Source organism: Microtus oregoni, unplaced genomic scaffold, assembly GCF_018167655.1.
Source record: "Microtus oregoni isolate MIOR12 unplaced genomic scaffold, Mior012 000005F_ref0000423, whole genome shotgun sequence".
Taxonomy (NCBI): domain Eukaryota; kingdom Metazoa; phylum Chordata; class Mammalia; order Rodentia; family Cricetidae; genus Microtus; species Microtus oregoni.
The window spans coordinates 18,848,079-18,863,575 of record NW_024543064.1 but is presented as its reverse complement, the minus strand read 5'-3'; the positions used below and the strand labels follow the sequence as shown (position 1 = coordinate 18,863,575).

Genomic DNA, 15,497 nt, shown 5'->3' with positions numbered 1-15,497 from the left:
AGCTGCTAGACCACGACAGCTTCTGTAATACCAAATTGCTTAACTTCAGCTCAAAACAGGCTAAGCTTGAAATACCAGGCTGAACAGGAAAAGAGTGAAGTCCACAGCCCAGGATTGTTTTTTTTTTTTTTTAAACAATTCACCTTTAACCAATGAAAACTCTGCCTACCTTTAAAAGCCGCGCTTTGCTTCCTAGAGGTGTGGCCTCTCTATCTACCCACAAACCAGTATTGCAGGGCTCTTTAGAGGCTGTCTATGATTGGCTGATCAAGACAGCAACATTTGAATTTAAAGGAAGGCCAGGATGTGGTGAGTTCCTTCTGTAGTGGAGATAAAGCTTTGCTTTGATAGGAAAGTCAGCTGGAGGCGGGAGATAGGGGTCAACACGGCCCCGGCCGGTGAGACCACCAGACCACCGGCTCCTGCTGCTTCTATTCACTAGGAAATCAGCCCCTACTTCCAGTAAGATACCTTTGTAAACAGTGAAGGGTTACTGAAGTGCTGATAGCTACAATTTATAGTTTGAAATTGAATTTTAAGAAGGTAATCTTTAAGAGAAGCAAAGTCCCTCTGCGGAGGCCTAGCTGCAGTAGGAGGCAGTCTAGGGCGGCCAGTGGCTCCATGTTTCCTGTCCCTCAGCTGTCCACTGGCCACCAGGGAGGCTGTATGCGCAGGCAACCATACATTTTACAAAGGTAAAGAAAAAAAAAAGGCAGACAATGATTGATTTTCCCCCAAGGTTTTACTATGTAGTCCTGGCCTACAATTCAATATGTAGACTACTTACCTTGAAACTCTCTGCCAACTGCCTGCCTCTGCCTTCTGAGGGCCACCACTCCCAGCTAAATCTATGTCTTCTTTAGAAGTGTTTGCCTCATGTTAAGAATTGAAATTGCAGCCACTTAGTATATTTAATAGAAACTCTCTCATCTGGATTGAATACTCAGCCAAATGAATTAGGATAAATGGGGGGGGGGGGGATCTCTGGGGCCAAAGAGTTGGTTCAGTACTTAAAAACCCTTGATACACAGAGGACCTTGCCTTCAATCCTAGCACCTACCTGGAGGTTCACACACGCCTGAAACTCTAGTTCCAGGGATCCACGCCCTGTGGTCTCCTTGGGTACTGCATGCACACAGTGCACAGACATATGAAGACAAAGCATTCATACCTGGAAAATACCAATCTTAAAAAAGAACCTTAAACAATACACATTTCTCTCCTATATAAAGCATATGGCTTCAGAGAACTTGAAATGCCAAAGTCCTGCCATCCAAACACCTGCCTCAGTACTGGCTTTCGTGAGACAGCCAGACACTTTCCCACACTGTACATCACGTCACACGCACGTCTAGCGCATTGCACAACTCCCAGTCACCGAAGTAGCAAGGAGAGCGCCCAAGGTATTTTGTTGAAATTCACTTTATTAAAAAAAAAAACAAAAAACTCATGAACAATAAATTACAATACTTTCCCCTTTATAAATTCTTCATAAAATATATTTGACAATTTTAAAAGAAAAATTTTAAAGTTGCTTTCATTTCTGATGTGCCTATGACATCGTTTATTGACTACTTTGTCATGCTGGTGAATTATTTTGTAGCTGCTACAATAGTTTGATTGGTAACATTTTACAATTAAAAACAAAGAAAAAAACAAGAACAAAAATCCAGACCTGCAGAAAGAACTATTCTGTGCTATTTATCTGACACTTAACACTTACATCATTGAAATGACAAAGCATCCCTTAGCACCAAGAATCTACAGCCCCCATGTTCTAAGTGACAACTAGTGCAAAGTAACATCTAGGACCTAACTGTACAACCCTACAGTGACGGGACACAGCTGCCTATGAGCGTTATCGGAAATATTTGGTCTTTTTCAATTAAGACAAATTTCATAAAACACTAGAAACCATGGCAACAGACTATGAGGAATAACTGTTTATTGAGTACCTATCATGGGCAAGGCACTGTGCACAATATCTGGATTGCATTTGTCTTTTAGCAAATACCCAAATTTTCCAATTATCACTCCCCATCTTGATTTCTTACCCGTGACTGGAGAAAGTGCATGGCTAAATGTCATTTTTTAAAAAAAGGTTTATTTTTATTTTTTTAATCATGTATATGTGTGTGTGTGTGTGTGTGTGTGTCTATGGAAGCAAGAGGATACTGGGTTCCCTGGAGCTGGAGTTAGGTGGTTGTGAGCTACCCAACATGGGTGCTGGGAACTGAACTCTGTTCTGTGCAAGAGCAAGTTCTCTAAACTGCTGAGTCCAGCCCCCCCCCCCCAAATGCAAATCTTAAATTGTTGTCAAATCAACTAAACTTTAGTGCTGAGCACACAGTAGGTACTTAATAAATACCTCTGACTGAAAAGAACAAAGAAAGACAAAGAAATTACTATCCTTTTGTTGATTATCATAAGCTATTTTAGAATACAAGGACTTGAGAAAATTCTGGAAGAAATTTCCCGATCACCCCACACTCTTACCTCTAATGAAAGAAAGAATTATATTTCACAAATAAAAATCTTTCAAAATAAATTATAACTGGGGCTAGACATGTAGCTCAGTGGCAAAGCCTTTGTGTAGCACATGCAAGGCACTGGTGGGATCCCAGTGCCAACCAAAACAAAAGACAAAGCAAATTACACATTATTTCAAGGAGACAGGCTCAGAAGCTATGTGCTTAGGATGTATGGGCTTCTAGTGCACAGGTACTTGTAGAACAAATGAACTGTTGGCTACGTCACATATCGATCTGACGCAGCGCCAAGTCATTGAGAATACATTATAATGAGACTTTCTAATTTCCTGGAACTTGATCCCCTCGTCAGATCTGTGTCAACTTGATGACCTAGAGGGTCAATTACCATGAATGTCTAGTATGCTTCTATTCCAGAAAGAATTATTTTAGTTAAGTCTGCAAGTGATATTAGGTGTGACTTTTTTTTTTCATTTGATGGGATTTTAATAAAGCCTTTCTATTCATGTTTCTAAACCTCCAGCTTTACATGTTTTATTTTTTTTTTTGCGTTTTATCTTTTATTACCCTCTGAACACATGAGTTAACTTACTGCCTTTAGGGTGCTAGGGATTGAACACAGGGCCGCTCACTGAGCTAGACCCAGCCCCAAGGTGAAGGGTGGAGTTTCAAGCATTGAGGAGACACGGTCAACACGCTGCTATTTTGACTTTTGCATTTTAGTGCTTTATAAGGATCCATGGGGGTCAGTGTCCCACACTTCCCTACCTGCCCAGGGCCCAGGGCTCCACCCCAGGAGGGGTGGGTGAGGGTTTAGTGCATCAGAAAGCTTCATTTGGAGATACAATGGTAGACTCTAATAGCATATTCTGGTTTAGGAAAGACTCCCTTTCCCGCATCAGCATGGACAATCTAGGGACAAACATGCAGCTAGAGTCTCACTTCAGGAGTTAGGAGGCTCTTGCTTTCTGACTGACAACACCAGGTGACGATATGATACCCACAACTTTTCTGCTCGAAAAGCAGTTGATGGCACAAAATTTTATCTATTTGCCAAACTCTGTGTGTATCATCTCTCACTTTGGAAAAAAGCAACCAATATTTATGACAGTGATTACCAGTCCCATTACTGTATCACAGTGCCAAAGTGACAGGGACTCCAGTGATCCAACAGGAAGCCACATCAGGGCCAGCAACTCGAGGGTGAGCACATTTGGTTTCTTCAACTTTATGCTGAGACTTAGAAAAAGTCATAAAACTCAAAATTAATACATCAAGTATTACAGTCGTGTAAAGCAATGTTTCAGAGCAGAAGAATACCATCCTCAGGTCACGGCAGATGTGCAAGCACACACATGTCCCAGTGCAGTGGTTTAAACAAACGCTCAGTTACCTGAAGGTCTGGCTGAGCCATCGGCATCCTTGCCGACCTCCTACCAAGTGACTGAGACTAATTCCACTCGAAGAGCTACAGGGCCCGGAGAGCTCAGACTTACTCCAGCAGCTTGGCTTAGCTCCAATTACGTTTACTCAGCCATTTTAGACCCTCCAAAATGATGCCTCTCAAGAGATGTATATTGGGAAAACAAAACAAAACAACAGACAAACAAAAAATAAAAGTGTCTTTCCAGGAGCGGAAGGGGCAGGTAGAAGATGAGGGGTGGTTCTGTGTGAGTTTTCATCACCAATTTCACCAGCAAATCTCAAAAACCCAAACCTCTATCAAATAATTTAAACAGAAGTGGCATTTTCTTCATGTGGAATGCAAAATGCACACATTCACATACTTACATATACATAAATATATACATATATGTTTCCTTTACAAAGCTTCAAAGGTTGCATGACCAGCATGCAAACCTCTTCTTCCATGGAAATGCCTAATACTGACAAGGAATGTCTAAAATACTTAAAGACATATTTCCAGAAAATTGGACTCTCTTCTCTGCTTGGCTTTTAGGAGAATTTTTTCTGCCAAACTTTTACCAATGATCATTAAAAAAAATTTTTTATACCCCATTGGTAATACACATTCAAAACATACAATAAAATGGCCTGCATGGAGTAAGAAAAATGAGAGAAAAAAAATGACCCCACAATGAACCTAAACCCTCAGAGAGTGGAGTCTAACTTTCGTCTTCTTTCCGACCATGTAATGTTGAATCACTGTTGAGTCAGAAGCAGCACACCATCTAAGACACTTGCAGGCGGGAGGTCACGTTTCCCAGCTGCTGTCTTTAAAAGCAATCTGGACTAATCTGAGCTCTAGTTCAAAAGCGTCTGGACGGTCCTGAGGGTTTGCGGCCAGCATCTCCTTAATCAATTGCTTCATTCGCCCATTCATCGACTTTTTCTTCACCGGGATGAGGAGCTCCATTTTGGGGTTTTCCAGAAGTGCCTCCCCCACAGGCACAATTTCGGTCCCCTGCTTTACATAGCTCCCCAAGAGCTCCTTCTTGGTCTCTGTGTCTATGAAGGTGATCCTCTCCAGCATGGCCCAGATGATAATTCCCAGAGCAAAGATGTCAGCTTTTGCTGTGTAGTGTCCTTCCCATACTTCAGGAGCCATGTAGAAATCCGTCCCACACGCCGTGGAAAGGAAACACTTGTTTACGCTGACAGGTTCTTCAGGGTTCTGTCCAGAAGCCGAGCAAACTTTACTCAGACCAAAATCGGCCACTTTCAGTGTGGGTTCCAAGTCACTGGTGTCCAACCTGCTTTGAGAAATGAGGATGTTATCAGGCTTCAGGTCTCGGTGGATGATCTGGTTTTTGTGCAAGAAAGCCAAAGCACTGCTGAGCTGAAGCATAAAGCTGGTGTTCGTCTTTCGGTTGGGCTTCCTGGACAACAGATACTCGTTCATGTCTCCTCCGTCACAAAAATCCATCACAAACCACAAGTAATAGGCGCTTCTGGGATCAAAGGCAATTTCTCCTTTTAATGAAGTCTCTACAAGCTGCGCAGAGGGAGGAGAGAAGAAGGTACACATTTTGATTATAGAAAAGTTAAAGGGAGCTGGAAATAAGGTTCAGCACTTATGAGCTTACTGCCTTCAGAGGACTGGAGTTCAGGTCCTCAGCACCGTGTCAGTGGCTCACAACCACCTGCAACGAGAGCTCTGGGGAATCCAGTACTTTTTCTGGCCTCTAAGGGCATCTGCACTGACATATATATATATATATATATATATATATATATATATATATATATATATATATATATATATATATATATTCATCCTTGTCACAAACATAATTAAAAATTAATAAATCTATTTTTTATTTTTTCGAAACAGGGTTTCACTGTGTAGCCCTGGTTGACCTGAAACTTGCTTTGTAGACCAGGCTGACCTCTAATTCTGAGATCTGCCTGCTTCTGACTCCCTACTGCTGGGACTAAAGGCATGTGCCACCAACCTGGCTACACATCGTAAGTACACATAGGCTGGGCAGTGGCAGCACTCAGGAGGCAGAGGCATGCAGATCTCTGTGAGTTTGAGTGAGGACAGCCTGGTCTAAAGAGCGAGTTCTAGGACAGCCAGAGCTCACAGAGAAACCTTGTCTCAAAACCCATGCCCCCCCCCCCCCAAAAAAAAAGGAGCAGTGCTGGAGAGATGGCTCAGCAGTTAAAAGCACTGGCTGTTTTTTTCAGGGGACTCAGGTTCAGTTCCAGCACCCACATGGCAGCTCACAGCTGTTCCAGTTTCAGGGAATCCAACACCCTCATACAGACATGCAGGCAGGCAAACACCAGTACACATAAATAAAAAATTACCAACACAAGCTACTCTGGAGGCAGAGGCAGATGGATCTCTGTGAGTTAGAGGCCAGCCTGGTCTATAGAGTCTTCCAGGACTACACAGAAAAGCCTGTCTTGAAAAAAAAAAAAACAATTAAAGTTAGGACAGTTTGCAGTTTTATTGTTTCTGCAATGCTGGCAATTGAACCCAGGATCTTGTACATGCCAGGTAAGGTTGACTTTATTCTTTTTGTTTGTTTGTTTTTCAAGACAGAGTTTTGCTGGGTAGCCATGGATGTCCTGAAACTCACTCTGTAGACCAGGCTGGACTTGAAATCACAGAGATTCGCCTGTCTCTGCCTTCTGAGTACTGGATTAATGTTACCACCATCCAGCTAAGGCAAAGGTCTCTTAAACAGAAAGTAGGGGTCACACACACAAAACAAATTGCCAACAGTCAAAGGTTTAATAAATTTTCAGTTACCAAAAATTAATTCAAAACCGAATTGCAAAGTTGTCCGCTCTTATAGAAACATTACAGTTTTATTGGGGAAAACAAGGACTTCTGATATTTTTCTATTGTCATTAATCATCAAGCAAGTACTAAGGTGATCTATCAGTGGATTGTGTTGTGGTATAATGCTTAATTTGGGTACTATTTTCTTGTTGTTTTTTTTTTTTGTTTTTTGTTTTTTTCGAGACAGGGTTTCTCTGTGGTTTTGGAGCCTGTCCTGCAACTAGCTCTTGTAGACCAGGCTGGTCTCCAACTCACAGAGATCCGCCTGCCTCTGCCTCCCAAGTGCTGGGATTAAAGGCGTGCGCCACCACCGCCCAGCTGGGTACTATTTTCTTTCCTTTTTTTTCCCCCTCTGTTTTGAAACAGGGTCTCAAATAGTTCAAGCAGGCCTCAATAAATTCACCGTATAGCCAAGGCTGGCCTTGAACTTCTGCTCTTCCTGCTTCCATCTTCAGTGCTGAAATTATAGGTGTGCATCATTACACCTTGCTCAGGAGACCACAAGTCTAAGGCCTGCCTGAGTTATACCTGAGTTATACAGTGAGACTGTCTGGGGGAGGGGGTTAATTTTAAAAATTGCTGTTTTAAGGTGGGTATGGTGACACACACCTGTAACCTTAGCACTATAGAAGCTAAGGCAAGAGGATCACTAAATGCTGTTAGTACAGAATTTTGAACAATTTATGATTTGCCTTAAAACATATACCTACCATTTTGTACTAAACTATTTATATGAAACACTGTTGTTTTCACCACTGGTGTTCATAAAATAAAAACACTGACTGTGGAAAATGCTGGAGATGATCTATGTTCTACAGCAATGAACATTCACCCAATAATTTTTAAAATGGCTCTATTGTGTATGTGTGCACTCTTGAGTACGGGCCCCACCCCTGCCCCACACGAGCCAGAGGTTAACACTGGAGGCTGATTCTCTCCTGCCACCTTGTGGGACCTGAGGATGAAACTCAGGTGTCAGGCCTGCAGCAAAGTGTCTGCCCACTGCACATCATGCCAGGCCAGGATTTAACTCTTTATGCAGAAACAAACAAGCACATTCTCTTCATTCGTGTATAAGCCTGCTTCCTACTTTATACTTTAATAAAAGGTAACCAAAGAATTGCTTTAAAATGGAATAATTTATGATTTTTCCCAGTACATGTTTATTGCACACCCATATACCCAGGGTCACGCACATGTTTCTCTGGGGAGGCCACAAGTGGAAAGGTTTGGAAGCTCTGCTCTGCACTGAGATGAGTCCAGCACCAGCCTCCAACTGTAACTAGAAACCTCTGGAATATTTCATTTCATTAGTGCTTTTATGCATGCATTTTTTAAAAAAAAATTTCAGCACTTCAAAATACCACCTTTGTCCCTACTAAATACATACTAAACGTCTGAGCCGAGAAGTAGCATTTTAATAGCCCATTTTGGAAAGTGCCCAACTGGCCTACATTTTCTACACTGGCCAATATAACTAAATTCTATCACTTCCCAGCTCGTTGCTTCATAAAAAAAACCTAAAATATAGAGCAATATTGCTTTTAAATTATTTGTTATACGGTATTTTTTAGACTGGTGTGCTAAAAGGGGGAAGATTCAGAGCTGAGCTGTTGAAGAGTGAGAAACTGGTAAATTTATATTTAAATTAATTACTACCACTACTTCCTCTGGCTATTCTGGCAAAAGCAAAGGTGCCCCTCCGTTCTGCCTCCCATGCAGACGGCAGCAATGGCAATGGCCTACAGGAGCCTTCTGCATGGTGTACCAGGGCAGAGAATGAGACAGGTGTACTGCTTCTAACTGACTTCAGCTTTCTGTCTCTCCCTAACATCTGAACTTAATAAACAGCCTTGTGTAACACAGAATCCCAGTGCTCAATAGTGGTTTAGAGGGCAGGTGTGGTGGTGCATAGAATTCTGGTCAGCAAGAAGGGACATGTGTGGTTCTCGCCCACCTATCTAAATAATTATTGTTAAACTCTGTAAATTTTAAATAGTTTGTAATTCTTTTTTTTTTTTTCTAGACAGGGTTTCTCTGTGTAGCCCTGGCTATCCTGAAACTGGCTCTGTAGAACAGGCTAGAATCAAACTTCCAAATATCCACCTGCCTCTGCCTTCTGAGTGTTGGGATTAAAGGCGTGCACTGCTGCCTAGCTTAATTTTTCTTTTTTAACTCCCTAGATAGGGTCCCACTCTGTACCTCAGGCTGACCTTGAACTCTATATGTAGCCCAGGCTGGCCTTGAACTCATAATAATCCTTTCTCAGTCTCACATGTTAACACATATATGCACATATTATGTGCAGCACACCCAGTCAATTCATAATTCTTCAGCCCTAAGATATATAGATTCCCTATTGTATGTTCCTACATCATCTGTGTCACTAGTCTGAAACATACAGACTGAAGGCTGCAAAGTCCTGAGGCATGAAATTGAGTGCTTCTAAGTGTCTGTTTTACATTTTCTCTTGGATAAGGATTTTTAGCTATCAGGAATTAATTTAATGATTTCAGCTGAGAACAAGGAAGAATATATCTAGAAAAACATAAAGGAAATGAAAATTTATACAGATAATAAAGATCATGCATAGGAACTCTCTGGTTATGTTATAGATCTGTGTATTGACTATATTGCATTGTGCTGTTTTGATACAAAATTCTATTGATAAATATATGGTCAACTACGCTGGGTGAGGTAGGACATGTCTTTTAATCCAGCACTCATAGGCAGAAACAGGTGGATCTCTGTAAGTGTGAGGTCAGCCTGGTTTACATAGTGAGTTCCAGACTAACCAGGGCTACAGAGACTGTCTCAAATGAGTAAATGAAGAAAAATCTGGCTAACTTATAAATGCATAGAAAAGACTATTTTATTTCAACACAGGTACCTATTTCTGAGTTCTTCTGTGCCAAATCTTGTCTCAGCACTACCTCTGTCTTTGACTACCCAGGGAAGGCAGACGTGATTAGTGATTACCATAACACATGAACAAATAGCTACTAGGAAATTTCAAGTCATTCTGATAGCAATACAGGTCTGTAAGGCTTTAAAGAGCAAAAGAGATTTACTTAAAAAAGTAATTTAAATACAAAAATCACTTAGTCAAATCGGATACTTCATATCTTAAGACCTCAAAGTACTAAACGATACATAATTGTTACAGTTGCTGGATCTGGACTCAGTATTAAACAATATCTAATTCTTGCTACAGTTGCTAGTTCTGAATTTACACTAAATCAAATGTATTAACATCTTCATTTTTCCATCCACAGGGATTGTGTACCTAATCTCTAAAATTCAATGCAGAGTTGACAAGGGTTAGGAGGGAATGTAGTTTATGTACTATGCCCCAAACCCTAGGCTCAATCTCTAGCACTGACAAAAAAAAAAAAAAAAAAAAAGATTTCCAATCTTTTTTGAGACAAGGTTTCTCTGCGTAATATGACAGTCTTGACACTCACCCCATAGATATGCCTGCCTCTGCCTCCTGAGTGCTGGGATTAAAGGTATGTGCCACCACTGCCTTGCTCCAATATATACATATTTTTTTAATCATGGCAACGTAAGTACTTTTAGAGAGTTAATAATGAAGACAGTTTTTAAACTTTTCTAAATTATTTATTTTGTGTAGGTGTGGGTGTTAAGAGAACAGCTCTCAGGAGTCCACGCCTTCTTTCTACCATGTGGGACCTGGACATTAAACTCAGGTTACCAGGTTTGGCAACAAGGTCCTTTACCCTCTGAGCCTTTTTCACAACATCAAACAGAGCTTTTGTTATTGTTGTTAACTCTCTTTGTTTTAACTGCTAAATTACATTTATTTATTCTATGTGTGTATTTCAAGTATGTGCATATATGTAGTGCTTACATGCATGTAGGACATTGTGCAAGCATGGAGGTCAGAGGATTTTTGTCCTGGAACTCATGATTCAGTCCAGGCATGTCTCAAACTCGATATACAGGTGAGTCTGGTCTTAAACTCCTGAGTCTCCTGCCTCCACCTCCCAAGCCCTAGGATTATAGGCAAATACCAATATACTCTTGTAAGGCTTATGTTTAAACCTGTGCCTTCTAAAAAAGAGAAGTTCAATTACCGATGGGTAATTGATTACTATTACTGATTGTGGTGTTTTTCCTTGTCTTCTGTGTTTATTTTCAGAAGAATTGGTTTCCAGGAACTGAACTGTGATGCTAGTCTCAAAAACCCTCTAATTCCCACTCGTCCTATTCCTACACAGACTGGCAAGTACCAGGCATAACGGGTGGCTTATGTTAATTTTAGGTACGTGCAGCACAAGCTTAAAGCAAATATCTCCTCTATCTTCTGAAGACCTCTGTCTGCACCTAGCCATAAAACACCTGCGTTAAGGGAGAAGTTCCTCTGACACTCTTCACTTCCTCTTGCTGACCAATCTTACGTTCATTTCCTATCCAGTGACACATACCTGTAAATAAAGGGAAGAATTAGAGCCGTGGGACATCTTTTGCACCATCCCATCTTTTTGCAGAATGCACTCTTCCAAGTGAATCACATTTGGGTGCTGGCTCTTGATACTGCTTAGTGCCCAGAACTCTCGCAGGGCTAGTTCAACATTTTCAGGTGCGTGGCATCGAATTTTCTTCACTGCTACTCTTGCAGAGGTCTTTCTGATGACTGCTTCATAAACAACACCGTAACTACCTCGGCCTACCTCCCGTATTAGATCGTACTTTGGCTGGCTACTCACCATCTTCAAGGTCGAGGTTTCTGGAAAAATCAACAAAGTACTCTGTTGAAATCAAGTATACCTATTGGCTTGTATTTAACTGTTTCAGCGCCTGTGGGAACTGAAGGGTATCTAGCTACACCTTGGACAAATCTACCAATAATAATAAAGGTAACAGATAGCACTTACCATGTATCAGGAACTATTTCAAGTATTTTAAAATAGTTCTTAGAGCTTTTGTTGTCTTTGAGTCAGGGTCTTGCCAAGTTCCCTGGTCTGGAGCTTGACAGGTAGGCCAGGCTGGCTTCAGAGGCCATGGTTACAGAACCATCATTACTGACTTTTTAAAAGTTTAATCTAGGTGTGTGAGTGCAGGCATGCTCATGCCATGACACACCTGTTCAAAGACTGCCTTGGCTCTCCTGTCATCGCTGGAGCACACGGCAGGTTAGATGCCCGTGAACTTCTGGAGACTGTTCTGGTTCTGCCTCCCATGTCACCATATGACATCTGGCTTTACATTGGTTCTGCAGACCCAAACTCTGCTCCTCAGACTTGTTTGGCAAATGCTTTATCCACTGAACTCTATCTCCAGGCTCCACCCACCCACCCCTTTTTTGGACAAGGTCTCACTGTGTAACCCTGGCTGGCCTCCAGCTCACAGAGATAAGCCTGTCTCTGCTTCCCCAGTGCTGGAATTAAAGACTTGTACCACCATGCCTTGCTTTCAGTCCTTTTTTAAAAGACAGGATCTTGCTAGTATGTAGCTCAAGATGGCTTTCACCTTTAAAAGCTGATATTCTGTGTGCATGGATGTGTCTTTCTGGAACTCAGAGGACAGTATGTGGCAGTCCTCTCCTTCTACCGTGCGGGTCCTAGGAATTGAGCATGAGCTGTAAAGCTTGGCAGAAAATAACTTTACGCACTGAACCATCTCAACAGTCCTGGCTGCCGCTCTCTCGGGAACAATGGAATTACAGGTGTGTGACACCACACCTGGCTAAATTCATGAATCCTTAACCATAATCTGTGTAGGAAGGGGTGGGTGTTGTTAACAGTCATTTTTAGAAGTGAGGAGAGAAAAACACAGAGAGGGCAAGTAAACAACCAGTCGTCATGCGGCTTGTTGGTTCCGACATCCGTGACTTAAACCACTAAGCTACACTGCTCTCTACAGGAACTGCTGGCACAGTTAAAACAAATCCAAAGCGGGGCAGTAGTGGCGCGCGCCTTTAATCTGAGCACTCAGAAGGCAGAGGCAGGCGGATCTTTGAGTTCAAAGCCAGTCTGGTCTATAGTATGAGTTCCAGGACAGGCAGGGCTACACAGAAAACCGTGCCTCAAAAAACAATAAATAAATAAATAAACAAACAAACCCCCAAATTCAACATTTTAGTTTACTGATCCTCAAAAAAAAAAAAATAAAGAAAGCAATGTATGTACATCTTCTTAAGGTTGACACATTTATGAAAAGTAATAAAAACACTGAAATAATATGCCAGGCGGTGGTGGCGCACGCCTTTAATCCCAGCACTCAGGAGGCAGAGGCAGGCGGAGCTCTGTGAGTTCGAGGCCAGCCTGGACTACAGAGTTCCAGGACTTGCTCCAAATCTATAGGTAAAAAAACAAAACAAACAAAAACACTGAAATACAAAACCCCCTCACAGTTAGAAATACAAATACCCAACTCCTGTTTATGGACTGAAAGTGTACAACATCGCTTTTGTTTTGTTTGAACTCACTACGTAGCAGATGATCCTGAACTACTGATCCTCCTGCCTCCACCTTCCAAGTCCTGGCGTTACAGGCATGTGCCAGTATGCTTGGCTATTTACTTATTTATTATTTTACAAATAAACACAAGTTTTGTAGAAGAACCGATCCATAAAATATAAGTGGCTTAGAATAGATCAACCTTTTTTTTATTACTATTATTATGCTTTAAGATAGCTACTTAATTCTAGGTAATTGTTGCCAAAGGGGAGGAGAGCATCTTAGACCTCAAAGGGAAGTCTGACCAAAGTTCTTTGGAGTTCCAACTTAATAAATCACTTAGAGGCAAGCTGGAGCACAGGCCCTACAGAGCCCCTCTGTGAATGGAGAGCCTGCAGCGTACTTCCTCACGCCTCAAATGCTCACTTGCCGACTGTCAGCGCGGGCAGGAAGAGTAACCTGAAATTGTACTTGCGATGCACAATCAGAGCAACAAAAAGTGACTGGCCTTGGAAGCCGACACTCCGGGAGCAGCTACTTTAAGCTCATAGGCCAGATTTAAAAGAAAATGACAGCTTCTGGGGGTTGCCTTGAGCGCTACTTCCTTTAATTGCCCGCTTAGCCTTCCAGCTCTCACTGTCTTTCCTAATGTCAGATTTCCTGGCCCTGGCGGACCTTCTGCCCCGCTCTGGCGCCGATAGCCAGGTACTACGCGCTTGCGAGCGACTCTTTTCTCTGCAGCAGTCCCTTCTCTCCCTCCAGTCATCGTCCCCCGAGAGAGGAGCACATTATTCGAGAAGGTGTCTGTCAACTCCCGGGGCTCCTGGCGGGAGAGACTCCCCGGTGAAGCATCCTTCGGTGGCATCTCCCGGGCCCTCGAGCCTGCCCTGCTCCCCGGGAGCTGGGCACCGGCCGGCCTGGGCATGCACCTGCCGGTGCCGGGGAAGGGACGAGCGAGGCCAGAGGTGCTGCCGCCGGGGAGCCTCAGGCCGCGCTCGCTGCCCCGGCCGCGAGATCACTCCCGGCGACAGTCCCCGGAAACCCCGAGGGACCCTCCCGTGGCTCCGCAGCCGCTTCAACTCCCGGAGGCTGCAGACTAGGAGCCGGGGACCCGGGAGTGGCCCGGGCGGGAACGGAGGCCGCAGTCCCGGCCGCTGGCCGGGGCAGCGCCGGGCCTTCCCGGGGATGACTCCGCTGCGAGGTCTGTGACAGGCCTGCCGGGGACAGAGACACATGCAGGGAGGTCGGTTCTGACCGCAGGGCATCCGTGCCACCACGGAGGGCCAGATTTACCTCAGGGCAGCCGCCGCCGCTTCTCCCTCTCATGAGCTCTGCAGGCCGCCATTATCGGGCAGCTCGCGCCTCGGCTGCCGCGGCCTCCAGTCAGAAGCCGGCGCGCGCCCCCGTGGTGCGCGGACACACCCCCTCACGCCGGGCCCCGCCCCCTCCGGCTTTCCGTAGTGCGCGTGTGCCGCCCAGAGCCGCCGAGCGCCGCCGGCTGGGTGAGCGCGGTGTGCAGCGCTCGGGCGCCGCTGCTCTCCGGCGCTGCAACCGAGCCGAGCGTCGCCGGCGGTGTGCACGCTGCAGGGCCGACCACTGGTGCCCTGGCCCGCAGGGGTGGCGGCCGGGGGCGGTCGCCCTCTGCCGCAGCGGGCGCAAGTCCCGGGACTTCGGGGAAGCTGCTGACAGTGCCCCGGGCCGCCCTCCCTGTCCCCTGCCGACCTACCGGACGGCGGGCTGCAGTGCGCGGTTCGCTGCGACCGGACGCCCGGCGCATCTTCCTCGCGGATGGCGGGTCTGGGCAGCGGGCCCGTGCGGCTGGTGCTGGGAGGCTGCACCTTCTGTCTGAGTCACCCAGCCGTGTTGGCGGGCGGCACCGTGACCCAGGCGGCGACGCGGGATTGAGTGCGATCATCGGGGAGGACGCCGTCCCCTGCCCCACCGGGGCGGTGGTATCTCCCTTTAAAGAAGCCGGAACCTCATTGTTCCCCCGGCGGTGAGGATCGCGGTCGCCCTGTCGGGTGAGGGAGGTAGGGCGCGGCTGACCCGGCTGGGCTGCGGCACCTCAGCTAAGAAATGGGTTAAGCAAGATGTGAAAATTAGCCAGTAAGAGGCTAGATGTAATGGGCCAAGCAGTGTTTAAAAGAATACAGTTTCCGTGTAATTATTTTGGGTAAAGCTAGCCGTGCGGGGAGCTGGGCGGGAACGCAGCCCACCGCTCCTCCTACACTAGGGGTGTCGGGTTGGAGGGTGAAACGACAAAGCCAAGTCGCTTCTGGCCGAAGCCATTCAAATCCCCACAACTGTCAATCCCCGCAGCAGTCGGCCCGA

The 15,497-nt window shown here is 44.8% G+C and overlaps 1 protein-coding gene across 2 annotated transcripts; it reads right to left on the bottom strand.

Annotated features, from left to right (window-relative positions):
- Positions 1-1,412: 1,412 nt before the first annotated feature.
- Positions 1,413-15,081, bottom strand: Pdik1l (PDLIM1 interacting kinase 1 like). Of its 2 annotated transcripts, XM_041652851.1 has the most exons (3): positions 14,460-14,549; positions 11,193-11,494; positions 1,413-5,445 (listed from the first exon to the last, which is right to left on the bottom strand). In XM_041652851.1, the coding sequence occupies exons 2-3, from the start codon at positions 11,475-11,477 to the stop codon at positions 4,705-4,707; spliced, it is 1,026 nt and encodes a 341-aa protein (XP_041508785.1). In that variant the 5' UTR covers positions 11,478-11,494; positions 14,460-14,549; the 3' UTR covers positions 1,413-4,704. The 2 variants fall into 2 exon arrangements, with proteins under 2 accessions (XP_041508785.1, XP_041508786.1); XM_041652852.1 differs by lacking the exons at positions 11,193-11,494; positions 14,460-14,549 and adding an exon at positions 14,893-15,081.
- Positions 15,082-15,497: the final 416 nt, after the last annotated feature.

Coding starts and splice junctions, on each gene's coding strand:
- Pdik1l (XM_041652851.1), bottom strand. CDS start 11,477: ATGGTGAGTAGCCAGCCAAAGTACGATCTAATACGGGAGGTAGGCCGA. Junction 5,446..11,192: donor ATTCTTCCCTTTATTTACAG/GTATGTGTCACT, acceptor CCCTCTGCGCAG/CTTGTAGAGACTTCATTAAA.